The sequence below is a fragment of the Erythrolamprus reginae genome, chromosome 11, assembly GCF_031021105.1.
Source record: "Erythrolamprus reginae isolate rEryReg1 chromosome 11, rEryReg1.hap1, whole genome shotgun sequence".
Taxonomy (NCBI): Eukaryota; Metazoa; Chordata; class Lepidosauria; order Squamata; family Dipsadidae; genus Erythrolamprus; species Erythrolamprus reginae.
In genome coordinates, this window is record NC_091960.1 from 10496832 (window position 1) to 10524580 (window position 27749).

At 42.1% G+C, this 27749-nt stretch overlaps 2 protein-coding genes across 4 annotated transcripts in view; both read left to right on the forward strand.

Moving 5' to 3' along the window:
* Positions 1-848: 848 nt before the first annotated feature.
* On the forward strand, positions 849-26493 carry LOC139174344 (alpha-tectorin-like). The gene is made up of 14 exons (XM_070764641.1): positions 849-1469; positions 1571-1659; positions 3235-3325; positions 4644-4682; positions 7368-7498; positions 8999-9280; positions 11650-11787; positions 13368-13527; positions 14944-15359; positions 17443-18007; positions 20393-20991; positions 23701-24250; positions 26067-26359; positions 26476-26493. Exons 3-14 carry the CDS (start codon positions 3283-3285, stop codon positions 26491-26493), a joined length of 3234 nt encoding a protein of 1077 aa, XP_070620742.1. The 5' UTR covers positions 849-1469; positions 1571-1659; positions 3235-3282.
* The window catches only part of LOC139174497 (IgGFc-binding protein-like), a 73026-nt gene continuing 71277 nt past the window's right edge, over positions 26001-27749 (forward strand). For all 3 annotated transcript variants that reach the window (XM_070764912.1, XM_070764913.1, XM_070764914.1), the window contains exon 1: positions 26001-26593. In XM_070764912.1, the coding sequence (XP_070621013.1) occupies positions 26519-26593 (75 nt within the window). In that variant the 5' untranslated portion in view covers positions 26001-26518. The remainder of the gene's footprint in view (positions 26594-27749) is intronic.

Here is a 27749-nt window from a genome sequence, read left to right on the forward strand (position 1 = left end):
TCGTGGAGAGTCTAAGGGAGAAGTGTTGGGGGTTAAGGGGTTGACACTACTGAGTCCGGCAATGAATTCTATGCTTCGATAACTCGGTTGTTGAAATCATATTTTTTACAGTCAAGTTTGGAGCGGTTCATATTAAGTTTGAATCTGTTGCGTGCTCTTGTGTTGTTGCGGTTGAAGCTGAAGTAGTCATTGACCGGTAGGACATTGCAGCATATGATCTTGTGGGCAATACTCAAATTGTGTTTTAGGCGCCGTAGTTCTACTGCTATATTCTTCACAAAACTATTCCACCCTGTTGGAGAACAGGTTAGATTGAAGTTAGTTTCATGGAAGAGATTTTGCAAGTCTCCTAATCTGCCCAATTTTCAGAATAGGAAGTTTCAAGTCATCGGTTGCACCCAATTTTACAACCCTTTTGGTAACAGTTGTTTCACAAATCACTGTACTTCTTAAGTGACTCATGCGGTCATTAAGCAAGTCTGGCTTCCCCCATTGTAAGCTGGCTGGGAAGATCCCAGGTGGTGATCGTGTTGATTGCATGATCCTAGGATAGTGTAACCATCATTAATAATAATAATAATAATAATAATAATAATAATAATAATAATAATTTATTGGATTTGTATGCCGCCCCTCTCCGTAGACTCGGGGCAGCTAACAACAATGATAAAAACAACATGTGACAATCCAATAATAAAACAACTAAAAACCCTTATTTATAAAAAACAAACATACACACAAACATACCATGCATATCTAGTAATGGCCTAGGGGGAAGGAATATCTCAACTCCCCCATGCCTGGTGGTATAAATGAGTCTTGAGTAGATTACGAAAGATAGGGAGGTTGGGGGCAATTCTAATATCCGGGGGGAGTTGGTTCCAGAGGGCCGGGGCCGCCACAGAGAAGGCTCTTCCCCTGGGGCCCACCAAACGACATTGTTTAGTCGACGGGACCCGGAGAAGGCCAACTCTGTGGGACCTTATCGGTCGCTGGGATTCGTGCGGTAGCAAGCGGTTCCAGAGGTAATCTGGTCCAAAGCCATGTAGGGCTTTAACGATCATGACCAACACTTTGAATTGTGACCGGAAACTGATCGGCAGCCAATGCAAGCCACGGAGTGTTGAAGAAACATGGGCGAATCTTGGAAGCCCCACGATGGCTCTGTATTTGCTACCCACCCTTTACTGTGGCTGATGCTAATGAAATCCATTATTTTCATTTGCCGTTTGTGATGTTAGGCTTAGCTGCAATGGGAAAACCTCACAGAATTGTTACATCCTTGTCAAAATGTTTCTGCCATGCTGGATTGACAAATGAACCTATTCTTTCGTAACGCGTGTGTCCAGAATGAGTTTTGAACTGCACTCTCTGGGAGTTCGTATATAACCCCTTGTGATGCAGAGAAAACTGAGTGTAACAAAGAACAGAGATCTACGTTCATGCATTACACTGCAAACGACTGATGGGTAAGAATTTTACGCTGGTCCGAGAATGAAATGGGTGGAAGGTGTTTTATTTTTTCATTCTGTTTTCCTTTCTGCAAATATTTCTATTCTCTTCCATACAGTACTTCATTGATCATGGCTTAGCATGCAATCTTAATGAAGAAAGATACCGATTTAAATTCTCATTTTTGTCACCAGATTGATTCATCAGGTAAGCTTTGCTGGATCAGTCCCTCTCATTTTCTTTCCAATCCTCAATTATTAGACAGATCAAATCAAAGCAAAATCAATAATTGGATGGATAAAAGTAAGTGTGAAATTGACGGAAAGTGTCATTTCCCAATCGCTGTAAATCTGCGGAATGTTAAAATGAAAGAGTACCAATACCAAAAGACACTGAAATATTTAAAAAAATTATAGAATGTGCAGAACTAGATATGATGACTAAACGTTTAAATAATCAAACTGAATCAGAATTTTATAAAATATGGAATAAAGTATATGACTGGTGGAATTTTAAAAATGGTATTAATAGTTAATTATAAGTTAGAATGAATTAATATATAGTATAACTAACTTAGAAGTGTATATTCTTTCATTTTCTTCTTCTTTTTTCTCTGTATTACTAATAACCTTCTTTTTTCTGTTTAAGTATAGAATATTTTAAAATATAAAGGAATTTGAATAATAACTTTAATATTATAAAAATAGAGTTGAATTCAATAAGAATGTAACCTACATGTGTGGTACTTCTGCTTTGATCTGAATACAGTTAGGTTTTTATATTTCTGTAATAGTTAGAATTCTACGATAAGCGGAGCAATACAGTAGTCCCTCGCTATACCGTGCTTCACCTACTGCGGCTTCACTTCATCGCGGGTTTTCAAGAAATATTAATTAGAAAAATCATTCGCGGATCTTCGCTGGTTCGCGGGTTTCTGAGGAAGTCCATCGGCAGATTTAAACAGTCCACCGAACTCGATCGGCAGGTTTTTCAAAAAAAATATATCTAAAATTGTAAATACTGTATTTAAATTCTGTATCTAAAATAAATACTGTGTGGGAAGGGTTTATAAACACTTAAAACAATGAAAACGTACCAAACAATTACAATATAAATACTTAAATAAGTACTATCAGTCGATAAATTCCACATCGCGGATTTCAGCTATTGCGGCCGGGTCTGGAACGTAACACCAGCGATAGGTGAGGGACTACTGTAGTAGCTCCTTAAATGTTTAATGTTGTATGTTTTTGTCTGTCTTTTTTTTTGAAAATCAATAAAAAATATTTAAAAAATAAATAAAATGAAAGAGTTGGTGGAAAAGTTAAATAAACCTATTCACAGGAGCCCCAATTCTCCTTGTTTACTTTGTGACAGTTTTTAACACTTCATTCTTTAAATATGAAATAAAAGGTGGGGAGAGACTTTAAAAACTCTGATGGAAGTAGGATTATCAGAAGGAGAAAGTGGATTATAACTCATATCAAGAAGGTAAAATAGTAGCATTTTTAAAGGCAAAATAATATTTCTGAATACTGTATTAGGTCAGTTCTGTTTTTCCTCTGCACGATGCTGGAAATACATTTAAAATAACAGCCATTGGAGAAATATTTGCTTTAATTAAGTTAATTGACTCTTAGCTCGAAGTAATTATATAGTCCCCATTCTATGATTAGGTACTCAGGTATAAATTCCACTGTGTACAATAAAGGAGGGTAGAATTACTACCAAAAAATGTACTAAGAACAACATTAAGCCAGAAATAAATTTATACATTCTTAGGTTACCTGCATAATTTCTGATATAAGAATCGAAACAACCATTGGGAATATGAAATCATACCTTCCTTGGTCGATGAAGTTCCTAGCCCTGGGTGAGTTTGTCCCAAAGTTCTTTTCAAATGCATTTATTCATGAATATGTACAATAAATTTCACAGAATGATTTATTTTATCGGTCACTTCCTTACCCCCCAAAACTGCAACTCATTTTGTGATTGGTAGTGGAGGCATCTACACAACACCTGGAGTCCTAGGCTGCTTATGTGTCCCTCCTCATGCTCCAAATTTGCAATTAATTACATTTAATTCTGTTTAATTTTGGATGAGATGGAACCTTTTAGGATTAGGGCTGACCAGCATCAGTTTATAAGAAGGCAGGAATGAGTTCCCAATGGAGAGAGGAGGAATTGCTGATTATTATTATTATTTTATTTATTTATTCTTTGTCCAATATACAATACATATGGAAGAAAATAGACATTAAGTAATATATATAAGGATAGTAAATAAAAAAGAAGAGAAGTAGATGAGAGGGAGAGAATATATATGATATATGAGAAAAGGAAAGACAATTGGACAGGGGATGTTAGGCACATCAGTGCACTTATGTACGCCCCTTACTGGCCTCTTAGGAACCTGGAGAGGTCAATCGTGGAGAGTCTAAGGGAGAAATGTTGGGGGTTGGGAGTTGACACTATTGAGTCTGGTAGTGAGTTCCACGCTTCGACAACTCGATTGTTAAAGTCATATTTTTTACAGTCAAGTTTGGAGCGGTTAATATTAAGTTTGAATCTGTTGTGTGCTCTTGTGTTGTTGCGGTTGAAGGTGAAGTAGTCATTGACCGGAAGGACGTTGCAGCATATGATCTTGTGGATAATACTCAGATCGTGTTTTAGGCAACGTAGTTCTAAGCTTTCTAGACCCAGGATTGTTAGTCTATTTTTGTAGGGTATTCTGTTTCAAGTGGAGGAGTGAAGGGCTCTTCTGGTGAAATATCTTTGGACGTTTTCGAGAGTGTTGATGTCTGAGATGTGGTATGGGTTCCAGACAGATGAGCTGTATTTGAGAATGGGTCTGGCATAAGTTTTGTATTGAGGCATAAATTTTGTATTGAGTTCCCCATGCATCAATGGGTTTTTCTTGACTGCTAAGCAGCAACATATAGTATCCAATAAGAGAACTATGATTTAAATTTCCTGCTGTGTTGCAGAATGATGTCAAGGGGAATGTGGGAATTTCAACGGGTGTCTTATATAGCTTTTGCCTAGTAGCATTCAATTTCCAAGTTACACATTGGTGCAGCTGCGTTTTCCTTAGTCCTTCTCTTCAATTCAATTCAATTTATTAGATTTGTATGCCGCCCCTCTCCAAAAAGACTCACTTGCCTTTTCTCTCTCTCTCTCTCTTTAAGCATCCCAAGTGTTGTCTTTGGGAAGTGTGCCTGACCCAGGTAAGTGACTTTCAAATGATATTGTAAAATCTGTAGAATATTCCAGCCAAAATGAGTCACAATCACAAACAATCTGATCTGAAGGCACCAAGGAAAAAGCCCGTAGGGATGGTTTGCTTGAGGGTGTCAAAGTGCAAACACCTTGAAGTCATTTTTCCTTCAATATGTGGATTGATCTTAAAAGTCTCAGCAAAAGGAGAAGGCCCTGGCTGAGTAAGTATACCCAATAGCACAAATTCTTGTCCCAAATTAATCTTGAAAGAAGGATAGGCATGATATTGAGATGATAGCAAGCTCTTTGGCTGCTGCTTAAACTGAGTATGATTCCTTCCCAAGACGGATTCTTCCAGAGTTCTCTTTAACAAGATTTGTTAAAATAAAACCAGTAGGGCACATAAGAATTCCAGCAAGCATACTCATTTTGAACGAAGAACCTGTGCATTTCAGTGCATACGGAAACAGAAACATTTTGACTTTTTTTTGCCCAGTCTTACGGTAAATTTATTTAAAAAAACACATTTTTTGTAAACTACTCAAGACTCACTTATACCGCCAGGCATGGGGGAGCTGAGACACCTTTCCCCCAGGCTTTTTAAAATACTTTGTTTTATGTTTGGTATGAATGTGCTGTTTGTTTTTTTTAAAATAATGATAGGGTTTTATATGTTTTTTAATATTAGATTTGTTCCACTGCTATATTGTTTTTATTACTGTTGTGACCGACCCCGAGTCTTCAGAGAGGGGCAGCATACAAATCTAATTAATAATAATAATAATAATAATAATAATAATAATAATAATAATATATAGTCACCCATGTTATACTCAACTCTGGGTCCCTTCCATTGGAGGGGAGTTGGCTTGCTCCCACTGATGTAGCAATAGCAATAGCATTTAGACTATTCATAGTGATCTAAGATGTTTACATAATCAATTTTATTGCCCCCAACAATCTGGGTCCACATTTTACCCACCTCAGAAGGTTGGAAGGTTGAGTCAACCTTGAGCTGGGCAGGATCAAACTGCTGGCAGTGAGAAGATTCAGTCTGCAACACTGCATTCTAACAGGAAGGAAGGAAGGAAGGAAGGAAGGAAGGAAGGAAGGAAGGAAGGAAGGAAGGAAAATAGCAATAGCATGTCGACTTATATACCACTTTACAGTACTATTATTTTATTTTATTTATTTATTTTTGTCAAGTACGTATTGGTAGTATACAAAGAAATGACACTGTTTATGTACATGATATTGGTATTTCGTAAACTACTCAAGACTCACTTATACTGCCAGGCATGGGGGAGTTGAGATATTCCTCCCCCCTAGGCCATTACAAGTTATGCATGGTATGTTTATGCGTATGTTTGGTTTTATAATAAGGGTTTTTTAGTGTTTTATTATTGGATTGTTGCATGCTGTTTTTATTATTGTTGTTAGCCGCTCCGAGTCTACGGAGAGAGGCGGCATACAAATCCAATAAATTATTATTATTATTATTATTATTATTATTATTATTATTATTAAGAGAGAAATTTAGGACAGGGATGGAAGGCATGCTGGTGCACTTATGCACGCCATTTAGTAACCTCTAAGGAATCGGGCGAGGTCAACAGTGGATAGTCTAAGGGTAGAGCAATTCAGCATATTTCCCCCAACAATTGGGGTCCTCATTTTACCCACCTCATAAGGATGGAAGGCTGAGTCAACTTTGAGCTTGGTGAGATTTAAATTGCCAAATTGCAGGCAGCCAGCAGTCAGCAGAAATAGCCTGCAAGTACTGCATTCTAGGGAAATCCACACTTGGTCTTCTATGTTTATGTTGTTTTCTGAGAACCAACTCTTATTTCTTCTTTTTTTGGCAAGAATTTTTTTATTTTTCACTCCAATCACATATGCAAATTAACATACCACCAATCTTGAAATGCATTACAATAATTATTTCTTTTAACTTTGGTATTTATCAGCCATCCAATGCTGCCTCCAATGCAATTGACACCTGGACAAGAATCATTACTCAAAGTTCTTACGTATAGTTTTAAATGCTATTAACTAATACCATTTTTAAATTGCTTCTTTTCTAGTCGCATCTAATCATTTAGGCCGTAGTGCATCAATCGTCTCCATATATCCTTAACAACAATTTCGTGATATTTATTACCATTTATTCATGATAATGAATAATTTTTTTCTGGTTTAACATTTATTACCATTACTTTTATAATAATTGCCCTTAAGAACCAACTCTTACTGATACTGTAAATTTTATTTATTTATTTATTTATTCATTTGTCCAATACACAAATACATAGGAAGAAAAATAGACATGTAGTAATATATATAAGGGTAAAGTGAACTTAGAGGAGAGGATATTTGAAAGAAAGAAAATATATATGATAAGTGAGAGAAAGGAAAGACAATTGGACAGGGGACGAAAGGGACACTAGTGCACTTATGTACGCCCCTTACTGGCCTCTTAGGAACCTGGAGAGGTCAATAGTGGAGAGTCTAAGGGAGAAATGTTGGGGGTTAGGGGTTGACACAATTGAGTCCGGTAATGAGTTCCACGCTTTGATAACTCGATTGTTGAAATCATATTTTTTACAGTCAAGTTTGGAGCGGTTTGTATTAAGTTTGAAATGTTGCCTATTAGATCTTCTATCGGCTACCTTACCCCTGTCTTCTTTTCCCAGAGACTCTGCTCTATCCTTATGGTCCCCAATATCAGGACAGAAGCACCCCCAAAGCAGACGATGGATCGTCTCCCAAAATCTCCATCTCTGAATTCTTCTTCTTTTATGGGCGGAAATACCATTCCCTTTATGTGAGCATTCTCCAGATTCCTCCTACAACGCCACTCTTAATTTTAATTTTAATTTTTATATTTTTATACATACAAAGACATTACAATAGCAAACAAAATAGAATAGAATAGAATAGAATTTTTTATTGGCCAAGTGTGATTGGACACACAAGGAATTTGTCTTGCTGCATATGCTCTCAGCGTACATAAAATAAAATATACATTTGTCAAGAATCATGTGGTACAACACTTAATGATTGTCATAGGGGTCAAATAAGCAATGAAGAAGCAATATTAATAAAAATCTTAGGATATACGCAACAAGTTACAGTCATACAGTCAACATGGGAGGAAATGGGTGAAAGGAATGATGAGAAAAACTAGTAGAATAGAAGTGCAGATTTAGTAGAAAGTCTGACAGTGTTGAGGGAATTATTTGTTTAGTAGAGTGATGGCGTTCGGAAAAAAACTGTTCTTGTGTCTAGTTGTCTTGGTGTGCAGTGCTCTGTAGCGACGTTTTGAAGGTAGGAGTTGAAACAGTTTGTGTCCAGGATGTGAGGGGTCAGTAAATATTTTCCCCGCCCTCTTTTTGACTCGTGCAGTATACAGGTCCTCAATGGAAGGCAGGTTGGCAGCAACTGTTTTTTCTGCAGTTCTGATTCTCCTCTGAAGTCTGAGTCGATCCTGTTGGGTTGCAGCACCAAACCAGACAGTTATAGAGGTGCAGATGACAGACTCAATGATTCCTCTGTAGAACTGTATCAGCAGCTCCTTGGGCAGTTTGAGCTTCCTGAGCTGGCACAGAAAGAACAAGTAAATAAGTACAAGTAAATAAAAACAAACAAACAAACAAACAGATAGACAAATAAACATAACAGCAAACAAAACAAAACTTATAAACAAAACATTTGAGAAGAGTAGTTTCCCCACTCTTTTAGAATGTTCAATCAGAGAAGTTTTTCTCATAACTTGTTATTATTTTGTTAACGTATTGCTTTGCGTTGCTTTTGCCTTTTTTTCTTTTTTTAAAATCTGTCTTTTGAAAAATTTTAATTTATTTATTTTACCGTTGTCCTTTCCTCTAGCCAATCATAAAAATTTCCACATATCTTATAATATTCTGAATCTTCTTTCCCTTCTAATTTTTTCGACATCATGTCCATCTCTGCACAATCTAACACCTTTTTTCATTTTTTTCATTTCATTTTATTGGATTTGTATGCCGCCCCTCTCCGTAGACTCTCCGTAGACTTTTAATTATCATACCTTCTTCCGGTATTTTATCAGATTTCCATTGTTGAGTGTAAACTATCTTTGCAACTGTCAAAATATGAATGACCAAGTATCTTACTTCTTTTTTAATTTTTTTGTTAAAAATACCCAATAAATATAATTCTGGGTTTCCCCCCCCAGTTCTTCCTTTGTTATTTCTTTCAACCAGCCAGCCACCTTATTCCAGTAATTTTTAGCTACTCATCTGTCATTCAACCATAACACAGGCCTCTACTTTCCTCCCTCCAGGTGAACAACAATGGGGTGGTGTCCTTTGGCAACCCTGTCAGTCAGTTCACCCCAGATCCTTTTCCCCTGACCGATGGCCGAGCCTTTGTGGCTCCTTTTTGGGCCGATGTGGATAATCGTATCGCAGGGGAGGTCTACTACAGGCAGAGCCAAGACCAGGAGCTTCTGCAGAGAATCACGGCTGATGTAAACGCTTACTTTCCACATGAAAATTTCACAGCCACCTGGGCCTTTGTGGCTACCTGGGATCAAGTGGCTTTCTATGGATCCTTGTCCACCAAGGTAGGTTGGTTCACTTGATCTAGAACGAGGGACCATTCACTCCTCAAAAAAGGTTTTGCCAGACACCTTCTATTCTGTTGGGCTCTCTGGTAGAATCCTCCCGAAGATTCACAGATACAAACTTCAGACACACACACATTTGAAAATTCAAAACAATGTTCTTTATACCGAAAATTCAAATAAACAGAGCACTCTTTTTGTATAGCAAAGAGCACTCATCTCCAAACAAACTGGTAATTTGTACAAGTCCCTTATAAGTTCTGTGATACTTAGCGTGCAGCTGGGAGGCAATTCACAGTCCTTCTTTCACAAAGTGAAACACACATTGCTCTGGTTTAGTTTCAAAGCGGGGAAAAATCAGCACACAAAGGTCGAAGTCAGCAAGGCAGGCATGAAACACAACGATCAGATAATCCTCCACAATGGCCAAACCCACAGACTGCTATTTATAGCAGCCTCACTAATTACCACAGCCCCACCCAACCACAGGTGGCCTCATTTTCTTTGATAATAATCTCTCAGTTGTTGCTGCCTATGCATCGCTCTCCGCATGCGTGGCTATATCATTCTCTTGTTCCGAATCCAAGGAGGAGCTAGATAATTGATCTCCTTCTGAGCTGTCTGCCACACTCTCCTCCTCCCTGTCACTCATGTCTTCTTGGCCAGAGGCGCCTTCATCATCAGATTACACCAGGGGCAAAACAGGCCTGCAGCATGTGGATGTCTCCCCCACATCCACAGTCCTTGGAGCAGGAGCTGGGCCAGAGCTAACCACAACACCTTCTATCACAAGAACATCTATTTCAATAAAACGCAGTCCGCATATATGCAATTTTTTCTGGTTTAACATTTTTCTTGAGTTATAAAATATCATAAGATACAAAGTACAAAAGTAAATAGGAAGAGGGAGGACTGAGGAAGGAAAGGAATGCAAAAAAAAAGAGGAGCATTGACTTCCAACTCTCTCAGTTGCAGTAAAATAAGACACATGAAATATGATAGATTTGTGAATTGTAAACTATGAAATTTGGATGGGGTTTGGGAAGAAAATGTTATGATGTTTAAAGATAAAAACAATAAAAATAAAGACATTAACATCAAATCATAATGTGTGCATACGATTAACTGCACATGCTTCTAACGTGAAAGGGTCAGTAGGGTGCAGTGCAGTGATGGCAAACCTATGACATGGATGCCACAGGTGGCACGTGGAGCCATATCTGCTGGCACATAAAACACGATCTAAGTATTGCCCACAAGATCATATGCTGCAACGTTCTACCTGTCAATGACTACTTCAGCTTCAACCGCAACAACACAAGAGGACACAACAGATTCAAACTTAATGTTATCCGCTCCAAACTTGACTGTAAAAAATATGATTTCAACAATCGAGTTGTCGAAGCGTGGAACTCATTACCTGACTCAGTAGTGTCAACCCCTAACCCCCAACATTTTTCCCTTAGACTATCCACGATTGATCTCTCCAGGTTCCTTAGAGGTCAGTAAGGGGCGTGCATAAGTGCACTAGTGTGCCTTTCGTCCCCTGTCCAATTGTCTTTCCTTTATCTCCTTTATCTTTTCTTCCTTTCAAATATGTTCACCTATACTTTTATATCTTTTCTTCTATTCTTTTCTTTACTTATATTATTACATATCTTTCTCTTCAATGTGTATTATGTATTGGACTAAGTAAGTAAGTAAGTAAGTAAGTAAGTAAGTAAGTAAGTAAGTAAGTAAGTAAGTAAGTAAGTAAACAAACAAACAAACAAACAAACAAACAAACAAACAAACAAATAAATATGAGCCATTACCCTAGCTCAGCTCCAACGTGCATGAGTGTGCTGGCCAGCTGATTTTTGGCTCACACAGAGGCTCTGGGAGGGTGTTTTTGGCCTCCTGAGAGCCTCCAGAGGGATGGGGGAGGATATTTTTACCTTCCACTGGCTCCAGGAAACCCTTTGGAGCCTGGGCAGGGCAAAACACGAGCCTACTGGGCCCACCAGAAGTTGGGAAACAGGCTGTTTCCACCCTCCAGAGGGCCTCCAGGTGGGGAAAAGCTGTTTTTGCCCTCCCCAGGCACTGAATTATGGGTCTGGGCCTTCATGCATGCACAATAGCACGTGCCCATGCTATTTCGGCACCCGAGGAAAAAAAGGTTCGCCATCACTGGTATAGTGGGTAAAGGCACCAGGCTAGAAACTGGGAAATTATGAGTGCCAGTTCTGTTTTAGGCATGAAACCAGCTAGTTACCTTGGGCCGGTCTCCTCACAGCCCTTAGAAAACTGCAAAGGCAATGAACCCAGGTTAATCGACTGACTTGAAAGCACCAAGTAACTCCTGTTATGGTGTAATCAATTTTCTACAGGTGAACACATTTCAGGCTGTTTTAACTTCCAATGGTAAAATGTCCTTTGTGATGCTGAATTACCAGGATATCCAGTGGATATCAGGCCAAGCAAGTGGTGGAGATGCTCACACAGGCTTGGAGGGCACACCTGCCCAGGTAAGTCTCTTCTAAAAACACATCTTTACCAACTTTTCCCAGCCTGGACCCTCAGGATTTCCCAATAATGGTCTTCATTGAAAAAGCAAGGAATTAAAGAAGTTAAGATGTTGGATGCCTCATTTAGAGGGAGGGGGATGCGACTTATACTCTGAAAAATACGGTACTTGCCTCCAGAACTTGTAAATGCTCCAACACTGGAAGTTCTTAAGAAGATGTTGGATAACCATTTGTCTGAAATAGTGTAGGGTTTCCTCCCTAAGCAAGGGGTTGGCTAGACGACTTCCAAAGTCCCTTCCAACTCTGTTGTTATGATCTTGTAAATGCTCCAACACTGGAAGTTCTTAAGAAGATGTTGGATAACCATTTGTCTGAAGTAGTGTAGGGTTTCCTCCCTAAGCAAGGGGTTGGCTAGAAGACCTCCAAGGTCCCTTCCAACTCTGCAGATGAGGCCTGCCGGACGGTTTCCTGATACCACGTGCACCAGCCTATCCACAGTGCATCCTGCCACGTCTTAGGTGGACAACATTATACCAGATTGGTGCTGTTTTATCCAACAAGTTGATTGTACCCAGTTGACTTTGAGGTAGAAACTCTGAGTGAAATTATCTTTGGTTATTCTGGTAAGATATTACCAGAAAATCTTGAGACTGTGGACTAGACCAGTGTTTTTCAACCAGTGTGCCGAGGCACACTAGTGTGCCGTGAGACATGGTCAGGTGTGCCGCGAAGCTCAGAGAGAGAAAGAAAACAAGAGAGAGAGAAAGAAAGAGAGAGAGAGAGAGAGAGAAAGAGCAAGAGGGAGAGAAAGAAAACAAGAGAGAGAGAAAGAGAGAGAGAGAAAGAAAGATCAAGAGGGAGAGAAAGCAAGCAAGCAAGAGAGAGAGAAAGAGAGAGAGAGAGAAAGAAAGAAAGAGAGAGAAAAAGAAAGAGAATGAGAAAGCAAGCAAGAGAGAGAGCAAGAGAGCAAGAGAGAAAGAAAGAAAGAGAGAGAGGGAGGGAGGGAAGGTGGGAGAGAGAAAGACATAGAGGGAGGGAGGGAGGGAGGGAGAGAGAAAGAGAGCAAAAAAGAGGAAAGAAGGAAGAGAAAAAGAAAGTGGGATGGAGAGAGAGAGAAAAAAAGAGGAAGGGAGAGAAAGAGGGAGGGAGAGAGAAATAGAGCGAAAGGGAGGAAGAGAGAGAGAGAGAATTTTCTTGTCCAAACTTTTTTTAGCCGCCCCCCCCCCCCTCAATGTGCCCCAGGGTTTTGTAAATCTAAACAATGTGCCGCGGCTCAAAAAAGGTTGAAAATCACTGGACTAGACGGTGGAGCCAAAAATCACCCCGGGAAGAAGATTTTCAAGGAAATCACATGGATGCAATTTTCTGTCCAAGAAAATACATATAAGCACCTGGAGGCAAGTATGATAGAAAATTTTGCAGAAATCTACCATCCACCCATCTTATTTGCCTGCCTATTTTATGGACAGTTTGGATCTTGGAAACTGAACGCCAAGATCCCATAATTCAGCAAACCCTTCCTTGGCCCAAATAACCTTCTGTCTTTTTTGGTAATGCTTTTCCCCATTTCTTACTTACAGGCTGGATTTAATAATGGCGATGCTGACCATTACTTCAATATTCCTGGTTCTTGGACTCCAAGCATAGTGAACATCAGCTCAACAAGTAATGTTGTGGACCCCGGGCGCTGGATATTTGAAGTGGACGTTTTTGGAGTGCCCAATGGATGCGTTTACAAAGGTACATTTCAATTTCAATTTATTAGATTTGCATGCCGCAACAATTTACCCAACAATTTAAAAACCATACAACACATACATACCAAACATAAAATATAAGAAAGCCTGGGGGAGATGTCTTAATTCCCCCATACCTGGTGATATAGGTGGGTCTTGAGTAAGTTGCAAAAGACAAGGAGGGTGGGAGCCGTTCTAATCTCCGGGTGGAGTTGATTCCAGAGGGCCGGGGCCACCACAGAGAAGGCTCTTCCCCTGGGGCCCGCCAAACGACATTGTTTGGTCAATGGGACCCGGAGAAGGCCAACTCTGTGGGACCTTATCGGCCACTGGGATTCGTGCATTGAATGCTGCCCAGTGAGATCATAAGAAAAAGAAGAAACCATAAAGGATTCAGCCAGAAATCCATTACTCCAGTCATGTTCTTCTCATAAATTTGGGTAGATATCAACAGCAATGTCCTCTTGTTTCACTAGGTCATTGATGGTGAACTTTTTTTCCTTTGGGTGCCGAAAGAGCATGGACATCCATGAGTGCCCACACCCATAATTCAATGCCTGGGGAAGGGGGAAAAACTTCCACTGCCCCCTGGAGGCCTTCTGGAGGTCGGAAATGGCCTGTTTCCCAACTTTTGGTGGACACAGTAGGCTTGTGTTTCACCCTCCCCAGGCTCCAAAGGCTTTCCTGGGAGCAGGGGAGGGTAAAAGCATCACCCCAGAGGTTCTCTGGAAGCCAAAAATGCCTTCTCAGAATCTCTTTGTGAGCCAAAAACCAGCTGGTTGACACACACATGCATGTTGGAACTGAGCTGGGGCAACAACTCATGTGCCAGCAGATATGGCTCCGTGTGCCACCTGTGGCGCCTGTGCCATAGGTTCACCATAACTACACTAGGTGGTTGCTTTTAATGACATAAACCTTCCATCAATTTATGAGGGCTAGTCAATATGTCCACGAAAGCGCTTCACTTATCCCAAGAACTAGATGTAGAATATACATGTGTTTATGCCCAGCAAGCCTTTACGTGGGATTCAAAGCAGCGCCAGCAAAAATGAAGGAAATCCCAACGAGGGGAGGCTCAGGGAAATCCCAGCAATGCAAGAACAGGTGCTTTGGCTGGCAACGGAAGTCCAGAGGTGGGGATTCCCAGTGAGGGAAGGCTCAGGGAAAACCCAGCGCTTCGGCTGGCAATGGAAGTCTGGAGGCGGGCCATCCCAGCGGCGGCGGCTCAGGTTCATAAGGTGAAAGTAGTTCGGAAGAAGAGGCAAAGAAATCTTAAACTCCGGGTTTGTATCATGAAACGTTCGTATGAAGAGGGGTTCGTAAGGCGAGATATCACTGTATTCTAAATAATAAGCTATCATAGACATGAACTTCTCGGACTTTCCAAATATTTGCGATGTGTCTTTTGTCTTCGCAGCTAACTTCTTACCTCTCAATGCCATCTTCTGGAGTGACTCAATCTGTGAGGAGAGGTGCCAATGCATGTTGGACACTCATACAGTGATGTGCCAGGCTGAAGGCTGCTCTGCAGATGAGGCCTGCCAGCCGGTTTCCTGGTACCACGTGTGCCAGCCTATCCACAGTGCATCCTGCCACGTCTTAGGTGGACAACATTATACCACCTTTGATGGCTTGCTCTACCATTTTCAAGGGGATTGCACTTACATGTTGTCTCAGCTATGCGTACCCTCGTACAACCAAAGCCTGACGTACTACCAGTTGGAAGCCAAGGTACAAGGATCATCCATAGATGCACCACACGTAGAATATTTGCGCCTGATAGTCTATGGGCAAGACATTGTTTTAATGACCAACTCTACTGGCCATGCCATGGTAAGTCATCTGAATTAGTGGCCCAAATTCTAAAGTTAAAGTTAATGACAATTAAGGTTTTGTAGCCCTTCAGTCTTCTTAAAAAACTGCCTTATTCCAGCCCAAACTATTAGCAATAGCAATAGCATTTTGACTTATATAGAAACATAGAAACATAGAAACATAGAAGACTGACGGCAGAAAAAGACCTCATGGTCCATCTAGTCTGCCCTTATACTATTTTCTGTATTTTATCTTAGGATGGATACATGTTTATCCCATGCATGTTTACATTCAGTTACTGTGGATTTATCAACCACGTCTGCTGGAAGTTTGTTCCAAGGATCTACTATTCTTTCAGTAAAATAATATTTTCTCACGTTGCTCTTGATCTTTTCCCCAACTAACTTCAGATTGTGTCCCCTTGTTCTTGTGTTCACTTTCCTATTAAAAACACTTCCCTCCTGGACCTTATTTAACCCTTCAACATATTTAAATGTTTCGATCATGTCCCCCCTTTTCCTTCTGTCCTCCAGACTATGCAGATTGAGTTCATGAAGTCTTTCCTGATACGTTTTATGCTTAAGACCTTCCACCATTCTTGTAGCCCGTCTTTGGACCCGTTCAATTTTGTCAATATCTTTTTGTAGGTGAGGTCTCCAGAACTGAACACAGTATTCCAAATGTGGTCTCACCAGCAGTCTATATAGCGGGATCATAATCTCCCTCTTCCTGCTTGTTATACCTCTAGTTTATAAAGAGTCAGCCTATTGCCCCCAACAATCTGGGTCCTCGTTTTACTGACCTTGGAAGGATGGAAGGCTGAGTCAACCTTGAGCCTACTGAGATTTGATCTGCCAAACTGCTGAAAGCTGGTGATCACAGCAGAAGTAGCTTGCAGTATTACACTCTAACCACTGTGATAACGAGGCTCTTACTAATCTACCCTAACTAGTCCAGTGTTGTCTTTCTGAATGTCAGATATTCCCAAAATCTCAGGGATGGAAGCTTAAAAAAAAATCTATCCTTATATTGAGATGCAAGGGATTAAATTTCAGATCTTCAATTATGTGACAAATTTCTCCATTTGTCAAGGTCATTTCAGTTTTTCCTTTCATTATTTCATGCTCCCTTGTAAATAGAATTACTAGGGTTTCATTTATAAAACCCTCACTCTCTTCAGTTAGTTGTGGTTCGGTCAAACAATATATTTGGACATAGTAGCTTACATTTGTATTTGTATTTGTATTTATTAGATTTGTATGCCGCCCCTCTCCGAAGACTCGGGGCGGCTAACAACAATATAAAAAGACAATGTAAACAAATCTAATATTAAAAACAATCTAAAAAACCCCAATTTAAAGAACCAATCATACATACAAGCTTATAGAATTTATACATGTATAAATTCTATAAGCCTAGGGGAAGGGAAATTTCAATTCCCCCATGCCTGACGACAGAGGTGGGTTTTAAGGAGCTTGCGAAAGGCAAGGAGGGTGGGGGCAACTCTGATATCCTGGGGGAGCTGGTTCCAGAGGGTCGGGGCCACCACAGAGAAGGCTCTTCTCCTGGGTCCCGCCAAACGACATTGCTTAGTCGACGGGACCTAGAGAAGGCCAACTCTGTGGGACCTAACCGGGCGCTGGGATTAGTGCGGCAGAAGGCGGTCCCAGAGATATTCTGGTCCGATGCCATGAAGGACTTTATAGGTCATAACCAACACTTTGAATTGTGACCGGAAATTGATCGGCAACCAATGCAGACTGCGGAGTGCTGGTGTAACATGGGCATACTTGGGGAAGCCCATGACTGCTCTCGCAGCTGCATTCTGCACGATCTGAAGTTTCCGAACACTTTTCAAGGGTAGCCCCATGTAGAGAGTGTTACAGTAGTCGAAGGTTGCTTCTGGCACTGTAGATTTGGGTCATAGGTGGCAACAAATGCCAGTAACACTTCATTAAATCCAATATGATTGATTGATTGATTGATAATGGGCCAACAAATTGGTTTTGAGTCTAATGGCCAGATAAATAGATAAATCCAATCTAGCTTAGATGAAAGCAGTAACTCTGATGCCATTTTATTCTATGGAACCCCTCGGTAGATTGGTGGGATAAAGACACTTCTTCCTGTGGTCCTTCTTGGTGGCAAGATCCAAATGAGTAAGAGTGGCTTCTCCGTGAAGATAGATACTGACTTTGGAGTATCCGTTTCTTACACTGGGAATCAACACGTGGAAATTGGGGTTCCTGCCAGATATCAAAATGCTACATGTGGCCTCTGCGGATCTTTGAATGGTAATCAATCAGATGACTTCTCAACTCCCAATGGATCCTTGGTGGAATTGGCGACTCTGTTTGCTAGAAGTTGGCAGATCAAAAATGTTACGGGCCATTGTGGGGACATCCAACGGCCACCAATTTGTCCCCTGACTAAATTGGCCAATTATTCCAGCTCAGAACACTGTGGCATTTTAGAAAAATCCCCAGGTCCTTTTGCTAACTGTACACAGATGGTGCCTGTATCTAGCTTTATGGAAGTCTGTCTTAATGATGTCTGTACATCGGAAGGCAACCGGACTGTGCTATGCAATCTCCTCCACGTTTACGCGGAACGTTGTCAAGCAGCCAACATCACAGTTGGGCAGTGGAGAGACAAGACACAATGTGGTGAGTAAAATTAACAAATGTAAATTAACAACCTCTCAATCTCGGGAGGGAATAATAATAAATGTCACAGTGCAATGACTAATCAGTAGAGAGAGATGCAAGTTGTACATTCTGGAACATTAAAAAATATGATTAGTGGGACTTAGTTAGGGTACATCCAGACAACTGGTAGGACATGCTGTCTTCTAACCCAAGGATCTCCAAACCTGGCAAATTTAAGATGTGTGAACGTCATCTCCTGGCTGAGGAATTCTGGAATTGAAGTCCACAGGACCTGAAGTTGCCAAATTTGGAGACCCTGTTCTAACCTGTAAGATGGTAGAATCATGAGTCCTGATTGCTATGTTGTTGTTGTAGCTCTGGCCCAGCTCCTGCCCCAAGGAATGTGCAGGTGGATGTGGGGGAGACATCCACATGCCGCAGGCCTGTTTTGCTCCCGATGGAATCTGACGACGAAGCCTCCTCTGACCAAGGCAGCATGAGTGACAGGGAAGAGGGGAGTTTGGCAGACAGCCCAGGAGGAGATCAATCATCTGTATCAACTTTGGATTCTGAACAAGAATTAATGACACATCCACGCATGCGTAGAGTGATGCATAGGAGACAACAACTAAAGGATTATTACAAGAGAAAATAAGGCCACCTGTGGTTGGGTGGGGCTCCAGTAATTAGGGCTGCTGCTATAAATAGCAGCGTGTGGGTTTGGCCGTTGTGAAAGAGTATCTGATCGCAGTTCTTCAGGAATCCTGTGTTACTGTTTTCTGGACTTTGTTTGTTGACTTTTCACGCCTTTGAAACCAAAGCAGAGCAACGTGTGTGTGTGTGTGTGTGTGTGTGTCACTTCATTGGAAGAAGGAGGGGTGTGAAGTTTCTTCACAGCTGCTAACTAAGTACTTAATGACTGCTTAAGGTTAATTGCACAGACTACCCAGTTGTTTTGGGAAGAGTGCTCTTTGCAATACAAAACGAGTGCTTAGTTTATTTTGAATTTTGGGATAAAGAACATTGTTTTGAATTTTCAAACGTGTGTCTGTCTGAAATTTGTACCCTTGAATTTTCGGGAGGCTCCTACCAGAGAGCCCGGCAGAACAGTTGTTATGATTGATCTTCTTGGTAATGAAGCTAGTGATAGGTAGCATCCTAATAGCTTTAATATGGGGCACATCAAATAAAGTGATTGGTAGATTTTTGGTGGGTGAGAAAAGCAATACATAATTGTATATGTGTTTCCGTGTGTACGTGCCAATATTCGTGCATGTGAACCTGGAGTGAAATGTTACCAGTTCGGCCCAGTACGGATGTACTGGTAGCGGTGGCCGCCAATGGTTTTGAGAACTGGCAGTGACAGCAGTGTGGGGCTCTGCCCACCTAACTGGACGTCACCATTTTCTTTTTTTAACCCTCTGCGCATGCACAAAGCCTGCGCATGCGCAGAGGGTGGAATAGCATGCATAATGGTGGTGCATGCATGCATTTCCAAAATGATAGGAAAGGTGAGTAGATTTTACCGCTGATATGAACCACCAATTACCCAAAGTTCTTATTGAAACATGTTCTTTCAACCTTCCCGTCTAACTCTGCACATCACATCATTGGAGCGAATGACATGAGCTAAATCCACCTTTTCCAACTTGGTGTCCTACAGGCAAGATGGTCTTCAGCATCTAGAATTCCCCATCCTACTGGTTATTGCCACTGATGGGTGATAGCATCTTGGAAATGAGATACCATTCATTCACAGGACATCAAGTTGGAGAAGGCTGAAAACAGATGGAGGTGGAACATGTGTCTGAACGAACAACAAGACACAGTTCATGATTCATAGAGGAGGAATTGGGATTTGGTTTGGTACAATGACATGCCATGGTGTGACTTAATGACTTAAAGACTTAATGACGCTGCTGCAACCTTGAAAAAAGGGGAAGGTTGGAAAGATCTATGTGGGAGATTATCGTTCAGCTTTGGAGAGAGACATTGATGCATCATGGTTTCGTTTTAGCCTTTGGATCTCTGTGACATTCTGACATTCCAATTGTGAGTTATTGCTGGTTGCTGTAAGCCTGGAAGGCTCCTGCATGGACTGGAGTAATTAACTCTGACCTCTTGCCTACTTAAACTCACATTGCTCTGAAACTTCGTGGTTTGCAGTTTTCTGAACATAAAGAACAATCCTTTTTGGATATTTACAAATCTGAGTGGATGTGTTTGATTCATTACTTTGTTCTTGGGTGGCTTGAGGCCAGGCAGAACATTACATTTATAAAGAAGTTATTAAATCCAGCTGAATCAGTTATCTGTGTGTGCTTCTGGTTTTGATTTTGCAACAAACTTTAATAGCGGGTGTTTGATTTTTTTCTCCTCTTTAACGTCTCCTTTCTCTCCCAGAAGTCACTTGTCCAGAGAACAGCCATTATGAAGCCTGCTCCACAGCTTGCCCAGCCAGCTGCCTGGATTCCACTGCTCCTCTTTTCTGCTCCAAGCCTTGCAGAGAGGGCTGCTCTTGTAACCAAGGCTACATTCTCAGTGGAGGTGGGTGTGTGCCCCTGAGCCGTTGCGGCTGCACCCTGAGCAACCAGTACTATGAAGTGAGCAACAAGGAGATCCTGACAGATTCCTGCAGCAAGAAATGCTTCTGTAGAAAACCTTCCCACCCTATGGATTGCCAAGAGCATAAGTGCAGGGCTCAAGAAACCTGCAGAGTGGTGGATGGTATCTTGGGATGCCATGCTGAAGACGTTGGCAGTTCCTGGGTGTTTGGAGATCCCCATTACGTCACCTTTGACGGAGTGGCATTTGATTATGAAGGGACGTGCACGTATACCTTGAGCAGGTACTGTGGCCCTGTGAACAAGTTGCTGAGCTTTACCGTCAAAGTACAGAATGAACATCGGGCCTCTTTGGCAGCATCCTGGATCTACCAGGTGGAAGTAGAAGTTTACGGACAGCAGATTGTCATGATGGCAGATCAGTATGACAAGATACAGGTAAGGTCCTTGTTTAACCAACACTCATTTAGCAACTGGGTTAGTTCAGCATCATTGAAAAATATGTACACCATATACAGTGGTATCTCTACCTACAAATGCCTCTATTTACAAACTTTTCTAGATAAGAACCGGGTGTTCAATATTTTTTTTGCCTCTTCTCAATAGCTATTTTCCACTTACAAACCTGAGCCTCTGAAACTGTAACTGGAAAAGGCAGGGAGAAGCCTCCGTGGGGCCTCTCTAGCAATCTCCTGGGAGGAAACAGGGTTGGAAAAGGCAGGAAGAAGCCTCCGTGGGGCCTCTCTAGAAATCTCCTGGGAGGAAACAGGGCCAGAAAAGGTGGGGAGAAGCCTCTGTGGGGCCTCTCTAGAAATCTCCTGGGAGGAAATAGGGCCAGAAAAGATGGGGAGAAGCCTCCGTGGGGCCTCTCTAGAAATCTCCTGGGAGGAAACAGGGCTGGAAAAGGCAGGGAGAAGCCTCTGTGGAGCCTCTCTAGGAATCTCCTGGGAGGAAACAGGGCCAGAAAAGGCAGGGAGAAGCCTCTGTGGGGCCTCTCTAGGAATCTCCTGGGAGGAAACAAGGCCTCCACCCTCCCTGTGGTTTCCCCAATCGCACACATTATTTGCTTTTACGTTGATTCCTATGGGAAAAATTGCTTCTTCTTACAAACTTTTCTACTTATGAACCTGGTCATGGAACGAATTAAGTTCATAAGTAGAAGTACCACTGCATAGCAAAAGTGCCTGTTGTTTTTGACCTGTGCCTGCCAAACAAAATTCCTTGGTTGAGGGTTTTTGTTTTTTCCCTGCTGTGGTTATTATTCAATTTCTCCTTCTCACTCTTTGTGGTTTCACCGCAAATGTACAACCTAATCTCCTTGACAAAGCTGCGGACCGTCAAAAAGGGAAGCCACATCAATAAATATTTATTGAAGTTATAAAAATCTTCGTTCCTGAAATAGCTTTGACCAAATCCAAGAATAGCTATAGAAGCTGGAATAACAAAAACAGCTTCAGCAATCTTGCGTCATAGAGAGGCCACATGCTTGAAGTTGGCAGGGACAAGGCAAAACCCCGCATTTAAATTTAATCTAAAGACATTAAATATATTATATAAAGAAATATTCACTCATCATCTGTTTGGTGATATTTAGCTTTTCCCATTATAATTCCAATTACGTCTGGTGATTGTGAATGTCTCTATCCAATCCATTTTAAAAAGTGCCATATTAGTAATAGCGATAGTGTGTAGATTTATATATAGCTCTATAAAGCTGTACCACACTCTCTGACAGTTTATAATGTCAGTATTATTTGCATATGGACGCCAACAATCTCTCAGAAGGATGGAAGCTGAGCCAACCTTGAACCTCATCAGGATTGAACTCCAGTCCGTGGGCAGAGTTAACATCCTGCCATACTGCATCCTAATCACTCTTCTTCTTCTTCTTCTTCTTCTTCTTCTTCTTCTTCTTCTTCTTCTTCTTCTTCTTCTTCTTCTTCTTCTTCTTCTTCTTCTTCTCCTTCTCCTTCTCCTCCTCCTCCTCCTCCTCCTCCTCCTTCGTCTTCTTTGTCTTCTTCTTCTCCTCCTCCTTCTCCTTCTTTGTCTTCTTCTTCTTTGTTGTCTTCTTCTTCTTCCTCTTCCTCCTTTCCTCCTCCTCCTCCTCCTCCTCCTTCCTAGTGGTACAGGGTCCACTTTTTGGATCATTGAATGCCACTTTACATAGTCAGATGCATCTCCAGGGTGGAGACCCATGGCTTCCATGTCTTTGCTGATAGTGTCTTGCCATCTCTGTTTTGGATACCCATGAGGTTGCCAGGCATTGACTTCTACTTTGGTAGGCAGTCTTGGCCACAGTGAAAGGTGCATGTCAATACCAAAGAAACATAGAAACATAGAAGACTGACGGCAGAAAAAGACCTCATGATCCACCTAGTCTGCCCTTATACTATTTTCTGTATTTTATCTTAGGATGGATCTATGTTTATCTCAGACATGTTTAAATTCAGTGACTGTGGATTTACCAACCACATCTCCTGGAAGTTTGTTCTAAGGATCTGCTACTCTTTCAGGAGTTGGTCTTCTCTCATCTTCTCTATATAATTGGTGCCATACTAAAATGTTGTCGGATTCTAATCCACGGGCCCTCAGTGAAAAAATTATTACAATTTTTAAAGGCCTTTCTTGGCACTGGACCAGAATATCTCCGAGACCGCCTTCTGCCGCACGAATCCCAGCGACTGATTAGGTCCCACAGAGTGGGCCTTCTCCGGGTCCCGTCAACTAAACAATGTCGGTTGGCGGGCCCCAGAGGAAGAGCCTTCTCTGTGGCGGCCCCGGCCCTCTGGAACCAACTCCCCCCGGAGATTAGAACTGCCCCTACTCTCCTTGCCTTTCATAAGCTCCTTAAGACCCACCTTTGTCGTCAGGCATGGGGGAACTGAGACATCTCCCCCGGGCATTTACAATTTATGAATGGTATGTCTGTCTGCATGTTTGTTTAGAAAATGGAGTTTTTAAAATATTTTTAAATAGTAATTTAGATTTGTTGTAAATTGTTTTTCACTTTGCTGTGAGCCGCCCCGAGTCTGCGGAGAGGGGCGGCATACAAATCTAAATAATAAATAAATAAATAAAAATAAATAAAATAAATTTATCGTGAATAATAAACAACGCTGCCGTGACTTCCCTTCCTTTCCATCTCAGGTGAATGGTCTTCTGGTCAACCTGCCATTTGTCCTTCCGGCAGAAAAGCTCTATGTTTACTACCATGGCTTTTCCATCCACCTTCGGACCAATTTTGGCCTTTCCGTCTCTTACGACTCGTCCTACTCCGTCTCAATGTCTGTCCCCAAGATCTATTCCGGGTTGCTTTGTGGCCTGAGTGGAAACTTCAATGGGAATCAGAAGGACGATTTCCAAAGCCCCAACGGCAGACTCCTCTCCACCCCTACCTCTTTCAGCAACAGCTGGAGGGAACCTACTTCTCCTTTCCACTGTGCAGTCGTTGGCCTTCCACCCTCCTGTGATGAATCTCAGCACTGGCCTTTGCATTCCTGTGGCATCCTCCGTGATCCAAGTGGGCCGTTTCAGCTCTGCAGTGACCCTGACACTGCTCGAATCCACTTTGAGAACTGTGTGAAGGACATGTGTGTCACCTCTGGCAGCAGCCTATGCAAAACCTTGGGAGCATATGCTCAGCAGTGCCAAAGCCGTGGAATTGCCATCCAGCCCTGGAGGGAGACAACCGGGTGTGGTAAGCTGGTGTAGATTGACAACCCTGGTGTTATTTTTTATTATTTATTTTATTTATTCGATTTTTTATGTCGTCCTTCTCCTTAGACTCCTTAGAAACATAGAAACATAGAAGACTGACGGCAGAAAATGACCTCGTGATCCATCTAGTCTGCCCTTATACTATTTTCTGTATTTTATCTTAGGATGGATCCATGTTTATCCCAGGCATGTTTAAATTCAGTTACTGTGGATTTACCAACCACGTCTGCTGGAAGTTTGTTCCAAGGATCTACTACTCTTTCAGTAAAATAATATTTTCTCACGTTGCTTTTGATCTTTCCCCCAACTAATTTCAGATTGTGTCCCCTTGTACTTGTGTTCACTTCCCTATTGAAAACACTTCCCTCCTGGACCTTATTTAACCCTTTGACATATTTAAATGTTTTGATCATGTTCCCCCTTTTCCTTCTGTCCTCCAGACTATACCAATTCTACCAACAGAGCTTTAAGCACAGTTACTCAGGCCCTCATCCCGTCTTGATTTTTGCAACATGCTCTACCTGGGGCTACCCTTGAAAAGTGTTCGGAGACTGCAAATAGTCCAGAATGCAGCCGTGAGAGCTGTCATGTGTATGCCTCGGTATGCCCATATAATACCTATGCTCCATGAGCTGCACTGGCTTCCTATTAGTCCTTGGGCACAACGTGTTGGTTATTACTTATAAAGCCCTACATGGCTCAGGGCCAGACTATTTATGGAACAGCCTCCTGTCACATACCTCCCAGAGACAAATAAGAACACACAGAGTTGGCCTCCTCCAGGTCCCGTCGACTAAGCAATGCAGGCTGGCAGAGCCACAGGGGAGGGCCTTCTCTGTGACTGCCCCGGCTCTATGGAACCAACTACCCCCCAATGTCCATACTACTCCCACCCTACTGTCCTACTGTCCTTCCATAAGGCCATGAAGACCTGGCTCTGCCAGCAGGCCTGGGATATATATATTTATGCGACGTTTCGATGAAATCACATTCACCATCATCATGTGATTTCACCGAAACGTCGCGTAAACATGCAAAATATTACACAGGGCAAAACCCGAACTCAGAACAATCTACATACATATACCCGTGAAAATTTATGAAAACAAATATATATATATATATATATATATATATATATATATATATATATATATATATATATATATATATATAAACCCCGTTAATATAAAGCAGTCATATCCCATATATATATTTAACCCTTTATCTACAAAATCTACGGAAACATATATATATGGGATATGACTGCTTTATATTAATGGGGTTTCTTTTAAATATGGGGTTTTTACTTAGGTTAGACTATATTCGACTTCTTTTTTATTGTTCTGTATCTATTTGTATATTTGATTTATATTATTATTGTAAGCTGCCCTGAGATCTTCGGGATTGGGAGGCATAGAAGTCGAATAAATGAATGAATGAATGAATGAATGAATGAATGAATGAATGAATGAATGAATAGCTGATTGGCAGGAAGGTCAGAGGACATCCCCACTGTAAACGCCTGATTGGTTGGATTGTAAAAATATATTCCAAGGCATCAGAATAGTGGTCTTACGTGACTCCTGTGAAACAGTAGTTCGACCCCCAAAGGGGTCCTAACCCCCAAGTTGAGAATCACTGTTTTAGGTAAAGCAACAAGAAAGGATTTGTACTTCGACATTCTCAAATGTTGATATGTGTGCATTTTTCCCCCTCTGCAGAGTTGTTGTGTCCAGCTAATAGCTTTTACGATCTCTGTGGACCTCTTTGCTCACCGTCTTGTGCCTCCCTAGCTACACCTCCCAACTGCCAGACTGGTTGCATCGAAGGGTGTCACTGCAACCCTGGGTTTGTGCGGAGCGGCGTGGATTGCGTGGCCCAGGATCAATGTGGCTGCACTTACGATGGGAGATATTACCTGGCCGAGGAAAGTTTCTGGCAGGGAGAGAATTGCAAGAGCTTCTGCCGCTGCAGCAGCACCAGCCACGCTGTGGAGTGTGTCAGCTCCACCTGTGGTCCTGGAGAGTTCTGTGGCACCTGGAAAGGCATTCACGGGTGCCACAAGCTCTCGGACGGTCTCTGTCAGGTGTCAGGGTATCTTCACTACACCACGTTTGATGGGCAGCCGTTCGGATTCCAGGGGGCGTGCAAATACGTCTTTGCAGAACTTTGTGGGAGTGCTGAGGACTTGCCCTTCTTTAGAGTCGAGGTGAAGAATGAGAAGCTAAGCAACCAGCCATGGCCGATGACATCAGAAGTGTTTGTTCAAGTGGACGCCCATCAGATACGCCTGCAGAGAGGTATCTGGGGAACCATCAAGGTAAAACTCTTGGGCAAGCACAGCCTTTTCCAGCTGGGGACTTGTTTTATACAGATAGGGTTTAAAATAAATTTACAGTGGTGCCTCATGATACGAACTTAATTGGTTCCAGGAGGAGGTTAGTAAGGTGAAAAGTTCGTAAGACGAAACAATGTTTCCCTTAGGAATCAATGTAAAAGCAAATAATGCGTGCAAATCCTTCAGGAAAATCCCAAACTTTAGAAGGGAGGCGAACAGAGGGCAGGGAGGAGCAGCTAAAGGGGGCGGGTGGAAGAAGCAAGGCTAGGCTAAAGGGTGAGTGGGAAGGAAGAAAGGCAAGGGGGGCGCCCCTCCCTTTTCTTTCTTCAAGAGACACTCTTTCAGTGCCTCTGCAAGCACGTTGTTCTCTCCAAAGTCTTTCCCCCTCCAAGCCGCCACTCCCTTCTCTTTCTTCCGAAGACACCCTTTGCTGTTCTCTCCGAAGTCTTTCCCCCTCCAAGCCGCCCCTCCCTTTTCTTTCTTCCGAAGACACCCTTTGCTGTTCTCTCCGAAGTCTTTCCCCCTCCAAGCCGCCCCTCCCTTTTCTTTCTTCCAAAGACACCCTTTGCTGTTCTCTCCGAAGTCTTTCCCCCTCCAAGCCGCCCCTCCCTTTTCTTTCTTCCAAAGACACCCTTTGCTGTTCTCTCCGAAGTCTTTCCCCCTCCAAGCCGCCCCTCCCTTTTCTTTCTTCCGAAGACACCCTTTGCTGTTCTCTCCGAAGTCTTTACCCCTCCAAGGCGCCCCTCCCTTTTCTTTCTTCCGAAGACACCCTTTGCTGTTCTCTCCGAAGTCTTTCCCCCTCCAAGCCGCCCCTCCCTTTTCTTTCTTCCGAAGACACCCTTTGCTGTTCTCTCCGAAGTCTTTCCCCCTCCAAGCCGCCCCTCCCTTTTCTTTCTTCCAAAGACACCCTTTGCTGTTCTCTCCGAAGTCTTTCCCCCTCCAAGCTGCCCCTCCCTTTTCTTTCTTCCAAAGACACCCTTTGCTGTTCTCTCCAAAGTCTTTCCCCCTCCAAGCCGCCCCTCCCTTTTCTTTCTTCAAAAAAAAAGGGGGGGGGGAAAGAAACCCCTTCATCCCAGCAGCAGCGGCTTGGGTTCGTAAGGTGAAAATAGTTCGGAAGAAGAGGCAAAAAAATCTTAAA

Coding starts and splice junctions, on each gene's coding strand:
- LOC139174344 (XM_070764641.1), top strand. CDS start 3,283: ATGAAATCATACCTTCCTTGGTCGATGAAGTTCCTAGCCCTGG. Junction 4,683..7,367: donor GGGAAGTGTGCCTGACCCAG/GTAAGTGACTTT, acceptor TTCTTTTCCCAG/AGACTCTGCTCTATCCTTAT. Junction 15,360..17,442: donor ACTCTACTGGCCATGCCATG/GTAAGTCATCTG, acceptor ACCCCTCGGTAG/ATTGGTGGGATAAAGACACT.